Consider the following 6,245-nt stretch of genomic DNA (forward strand, 5'->3'; position numbering starts at 1 on the left):
TTATTTTGTTCTTTTTTTCCATTTGAGTTATTCATTTTGTCATTCAATAAATATTTATCTGGTGACAAGTACGGGCAAAACATTATGCTAGATGTAGCAATGAGGGTAAAAGACACCCTACCTCTGCTTTCACAAAGCTTTCAAATTAGAAAGAAAGGGAAAGTGAAAAACATGTGAAAGTATATCTCTTTATTTTACTGTATCACTGTGTCAATTATTTGGACATCAGTCTTTCCCCAATTTTTTTGTTTTTTTTGCGGTACGCGGGCCTCTCACCCTTGTGGTCTCTCACGTTGCGGAGCACAGGCTCCGGACGCGCAGGCTCAGCGGCCATGGCTCACCGGCCCAGCCGCTCCGCGGCACGTGGGATCCTCCCAGACCGGGACACGAACCCGTGTCCCCTGAGTCGGCAGGCGGACTCTCAACCACTGCGCCACCAGGGCGATTTGACACAGAAGGTGGTGAGGTTTGAAGTAAACAAGTTTCTACAGTTGAGAAAGTATAAGGATAGAAGAGTGTATCACTCATGATAAGAACTCTATGAATGTTTGCTTACTAAATGCACAAATGAATAAAGAGAGCCTGAATGACCTGAGAATATCATTTATAGAGACAGAAATGGAAGCTTTAAGGAAGTGAAGGGGGGATAGTGTTACACAAGCTGTATGGAAAAGAATGCAATCATGAGTAAGAAGTTGAAATTGTTACCATTTTAAAGTAAAACAACAGAAACAACAAACCTCCCTACTGAAAGTACAGTAGTGTTCCTCATTTTCTTACTTTTGGGATAACGCCTATTGTATCCATTTAAGAACTTTAATAATTCCATAACCTGCCATCACCTAGAACAATTTCTTCATGTGTGTTTATGTGCAGGGTGAGAAATAAGAAATCTAGCAGAGTAACATGCTTTTATTTTACCATCATGCATATAAGGAAAGACAAATATATCAATGGTATACTTTCAATGAGACAGAGCAACCTCACAAGTATTTATGCTACTTAGGAAAAGAGACACATCAATTACTAAGTTGTTAACTGGGAAATTATCAAGACAATCAAGCCACACATTTTTAGTATGTTATTTTTCCACGAAGACAACAATTTCCAAAGTCTTAATAATATGACAAGAACTAGTTATTCAAATTATATTTCTAAGGATACGGTTTTAACAGAAACAAGTTGAAATCCGCTATAGATATTCACTTAAGTCTCTATATCATACAGGAAAATAAGACTGTTCCAAATGTTCCCAACTGAAAGCAAAATAAAGCCTGTACAGCTCAATTTTCCCAGTAAGCAGAAATAACATAACAAGATTTACTAAATACTAATGAAATAAAAGACACAGTGTTAATCCTCCTCATAAAGTCAGTCAAATGAAAACGAGAGAAAGCACTCAAAGTTGAGTTGCATTTCTTTAAAGATCTCTTCTCTAGACAACATATTTAACATTCCAACCCCCTTCAATTCTCCCATGTTTATCCTGAGAAAAATAACTTCTCTCATCACCAATGACAGAGAAAGAACCTTCCTTGAAGGCTCTCAGTCTTAATTTTAGGCCCAATTTTTACCTGGCTCATTTTTGCCTGTGGTCTTCTGTTTAGTTTCCCATGCTTTGGGCACCCATCACAGTATCTTTAGTTCTTCCATCCATTAGGGCCTAGATATCGCTTTTCATTTAATCTAATAAATCTGTCTCCCTTTAAACCCTCTAGATGTTGCTAAAGTGGGTGGAGGATAGGGAAGAAAGCAGAGGGAAGTAAGAGCTCTGGTAGTCTATTACACAAGACAACCTGTCTCTGGAAATAATGGAGAGCCAAATTAAAACTAAAAGACCTGATTCTGCAAATGTTTATGAGCTATCACTTCTTTTAAGAGCCAGGAGAGAGACAATGGAGAAAGTGTACTGCCACCCTGGCACTTAATCACGCTCCCGATGAGAAAAGGAGGCACAAAGAGGTACCTAGGTTTTGGCTGAATTCACTAGTTGAGGCTGAGAAAGCCTGGTACTTTGAAAGGACACCAGCCTTAGACCATCCTGCCACAAGGACAAGTCTAACTTGTCACCTCAACCGCTTGCCTGACAGTTAATAGGGTTCTGGATGAAGGGAGTGGAAGGAAGCGGGGTGGGGTGAGGAATAGAGAAGAGGTCTTTTGGGGAGAATGGAAGGTCTTTTGTGTGCCGGCAAGAAACCTGGAGACTGTTTACCAGAAACCAGAGTGGGGCTGACAATGGTCTAGAAGATGTTCATCCAGTAGGTAGCAGCCAAGGGCACAGCCAGTAGCAGACAGCGACAGGCGGTGACCAGAGGCACAAGAAGAGCAATGGAGTCACATAAATCATACAGGCCAAGTGGTCCACTGCTGTTCTCCCTTGGTATCATTAAAGGCCCGCAACTGTCCACAGGCCATATGCCTGTACTGCAGAGCAAAGTGGGTAGAATGGGCTCCTAGACAAATCTAGAATTCCAGGTATAAGAGGCAGACCGGAGGCCCTGGGAACAAACGGGGTCCAAGTAGTGCAGATAAAGGCAGTGCAATTTACATCATCACAAACTTGGCTTAGGAGTGGGGTGAATCATGGCCATGCAGCATGTGATATTAATGCACATGTGGAAGTGGTGGAGCGTGGTCACGATGGTCTCAATCTTGAGGCTGAGAGAACTGAATGTCCAAGGGAAAAAGGCTGCAGAAATGTCAGAAAAAGAAAGGGGGAAAAAAAAAAGTAGAAGGCATACTCATTTCTGTAGCCCAAGCACAGGTCCAGCAAGGGGCGGAAAGGGACTTTATGCAGGAACATTACCAAGGGCAAAGTTTAACCAGACTGGAACCCAAAGGGCCTGGGGATCTCCACTGGCTCTCTTATTGGGCGACGTCTGGCTCTATGGACTCCTTCACGCAGCAGGTAGTATTGCAGTGGATTTGGCCACAGGTCCTCTTTGATAATCTCAGCAATCCTGTCAGACTCTGGAAGGCTGTGGTCTGAAAACCAGGTGAAGAAATTGCAAACGACCTCTTGGTTCCTGCGAATGAAGGACTGGGGTTCACGGCCCCGGCGCCATATGATTGGAGTGGAAAGAGACACCACTCGGCCAGAGGCTCTGACCTCATATTCCTTGACAATCATCTTGTTTCGGAAATAGGGGTTTCTTCGAAAGAAGAACTTGAACTTGCAGCCTGTTCGAGGGTGCCTGAGCTCCTTCACCTCCAAATTGGTTATGTATCTTAACATCTCTGCATCTTGGCCCCTAATCATGGGGGACAACTGGGGGTGGTTCCGAAAGGCAGTGACCCAGAAGCCCGGGATATTCTGAATGATGTAGTTCCTCCGCTCCAGGTAGTGTCGACGCATCCGTCCGAACTTATGTTCTAGTTGCTGAAAGGCCCGGTCAGCCTGAGCATTCACAGTGTCCAGCTCCAGCTGGATGGCCTCCAGAGGGTTCATGCGGAGATCCATCCGCAAGGGCCGGTGCCCTGCCTCCTCCACCACTCTATTCTCCACCATTTCTATTTCTTCACCTACTGGTTTCTCCTCCATCTCCATCTCCTGCTCCACTCCCTCCCCCTCCTTCACTCCTTCCTTCTCCGCCACCTCCTCATCCACTGCGACTGAGAAGAGGGGGCCCTCTTCAGTCTTCACTTCCTCAGCCTTCGCCTCCGCCATCAGCTCAGATCCGAACCTCTCTGCGCCACAGGTTTCTAGGGCCTTCTCCCCACCCGGGCCCCGCGGCTCTCCCCGCCGGCAGCCATTTCCCCGGCTGCCGTCCGTCGCCAGGGATACAAACGCCGTTTCCAGTCTCTCACTGGGAGGCGGGGCCTGCTCTTGCCCCGCTTCGGGCGCTACGTAACCGCCATCCCCACCGCCTCCGATCTGGGGCTTACCGTCACAGACCGGATCTGCGGGAGCAGCGCGGGGGGCGCCCCGCTCCTCTGGAAGCTGGGACGGTGCGGGCGCCACGGCTTCGAAGCTCCCCTCACCCGTCTCCGCCATCACCTGTGACGCCTCGGTTTCCTCACGGAGCTTCAGGCACCTGGGAGAATCCAGGTCTCCGGGGGCACGGTCGGGGACGGTGAGACTGGGGGTTTCAGGGAGAGGCGTCCTCTCGACCCCATCCGGGCCGCTCATGTCGGCAGCAGCCAGACAAACGTCAGGCTACCGTCTGCTTTTCCCCGCAGAAGCCGCGCTCGGCGAAAACCCGCTGCTCTCACCGAAAACTCACCGCTCTCTCCACCCACTCGCTAGTCTCGCGAGCCTCTCCGTGAGGGTGACGTCACGGCTGTAGATCTCACCCTGACGCGAGAATTGGCAAGTCCTGGCGCGGCTTACCTGGTACCCTGCGATCCGAGCGTGTTTTCTTAGTTTTATTCCTATGAATTTAATCGGGTGGACTGGTAGTTTGACTTACGTAAATAAATGTGGCTCGCACTCAGAGGCTGAAGCAGTGAGGACCTTCCCTGCGATGCATCTGGAGAGTACCTCCAGCTTGTAGGGATCCCAGTACTACACTGCCTGCTGTCGTCTGAAAACAAGTTTTTCTGGTGTTTGGTATTTTCTAGGCAGGAAGGTAAATCTACTCCCTGTTATTCCATAATGGCCAGGAGCAAAAATCTTCTCTTTATTTTTAAACTAAGTTGAATAGCAAATTGTTTCCCTTTTCTCAAGTAGAAGTGAAATGAAAATATTCTGGCCTCTGACATCACTGGGAGAAAAAGCTACTGAGCGACTTTTCACCACGAAACTGATGCATATTGTTCCTTGCTAGTCTTACCTTTATAATCTGCATCAAAGAAGAGCTTGTCCTGCGTAATGTCTGCAGGAATTAAGTCAGGATCGATTTGCTAAATCTTGCTCCATGGCCCCTCACTGCAGGAAATACAAAAGCTATTTCCAGCCCCGTAAACTATTAATCTATTAACGAGTTTAGTTCTGCAAGGAGGTAGGAAAGGTTGGCTTTGGTGAAGTATCCATGTTAATTAGCTCATAGAGCCGACTTTAAGAGGGATGTCAGTGTCTCAGGTTTAGTTTGTTGTGAGGAAAACTGGTGTTAGAGAGTTAGGAGGCCTCAGAGAAATACCGGTGGAGGGGCCACCCACTGCCATTTTTATGAAGAAAAGCCAGTTAAAACGGTAACCAAAATGGTCGTAAGTAGAAAAGAAACTGCATAATGCCAGCTTTCAGTTAGTTGCCTCAAGGTGTAAAAGAGGCAAACATTTTTTTTTCTATTTGCTTTGCCTTGTATAGTAGACTGAATAATGGCCCCCCCAAGATGTCCATGTCCTAACCTTCAGAACCTGTATGTTATCTTAGGTGGCAAGAGGAACTTTGCAGATTTGATTTGGTTAAGGAGCCGGAGATTGAAAGATTGTCCTGGATTATTCGGGTGGATGGATCCTGTGTAATTATGATGATAAGAAGGAGGCAGGAGTGTCAAGTGTGAGATGTGATGACCAGAGCAGAGGTGAGAAGGAGAAAGAAGAAAAAAACAGATTTGAAGATGGAGGAAGGAACGAAGATCCAAGGTATAAAGGTACCCTCTAGAAGCTGGAAAGGAAGGAAATAGATTTTCCCATAGAGCCTCCAAAGGAATGCAGCTGCGCCAGCACCTTGATTTCATCTAACCTCCAAAACTGTAAGATAATTACTTTGTGTAGTTTTAAGCTGTTAAGTTTGTCGTAATTTGTTACAACAGTATGAAATGAACACTCCTTGGGTTGAGGTTTGGTTGTGTCTATGTGTGGCTCAAGTTTTTCCTGGCAGCATCCCCTTCAACCTCACCATTGCTTCCCCTGAGGTCCTTCCCAACAGCTACGATGTATCATATCTTGAGTGTCTTTTTGGCTATCAAGTCCAGAAATATACTTAGGCAATATGTACACAGAAAGGCAAAGTTAAACCCAAAACCTACCATAAAATATGTTTGAGAAGACTGTGAACTCCAGGACAGGGTCATGGTTTTGTTTAGTACCGTTTACCTAGTGCCTGGTACACTGCCTTCCACAGTGTTGCATAGATTATTAGAATGTTAAACAAAGGAACAGATGGACAGAATACGGTTTCTTCTGCCTGCAGCTTGGTGCTTGCAGAAGTAAGGGGCACATGGGTTGTCACCCTGCTCTCCTCCCTGTCAGCCACCAGCAAACCGGAGGACTGCTCTACTGTCTTCAGTAACGAAATCCTAGTCAGAATGAATTTGGACATATGCATCAAAGCCTCAGAAAGCATAGAAAAACCACAGGGAAAA

General features: G+C 46.3%; 1 protein-coding gene across 1 annotated transcript; it reads right to left on the bottom strand.

The window, feature by feature from the left end:
* Nucleotides 1-897: 897 nt before the first annotated feature.
* TSPYL1 (TSPY like 1) lies at nucleotides 898-4,519 on the bottom strand. The gene has a single exon (XM_019929617.3). The coding sequence runs from the start codon at nucleotides 4,127-4,129 to the stop codon at nucleotides 2,819-2,821; it is 1,311 nt and encodes a 436-aa protein (XP_019785176.1). The 5' UTR covers nucleotides 4,130-4,519; the 3' UTR covers nucleotides 898-2,818.
* Between the last annotated feature and the right edge of the window lie 1,726 nt (nucleotides 4,520-6,245).

The sequence above is a fragment of the Tursiops truncatus genome, chromosome 12, assembly GCF_011762595.2.
Source record: "Tursiops truncatus isolate mTurTru1 chromosome 12, mTurTru1.mat.Y, whole genome shotgun sequence".
Taxonomy (NCBI): Eukaryota; Metazoa; Chordata; class Mammalia; order Artiodactyla; family Delphinidae; genus Tursiops; species Tursiops truncatus.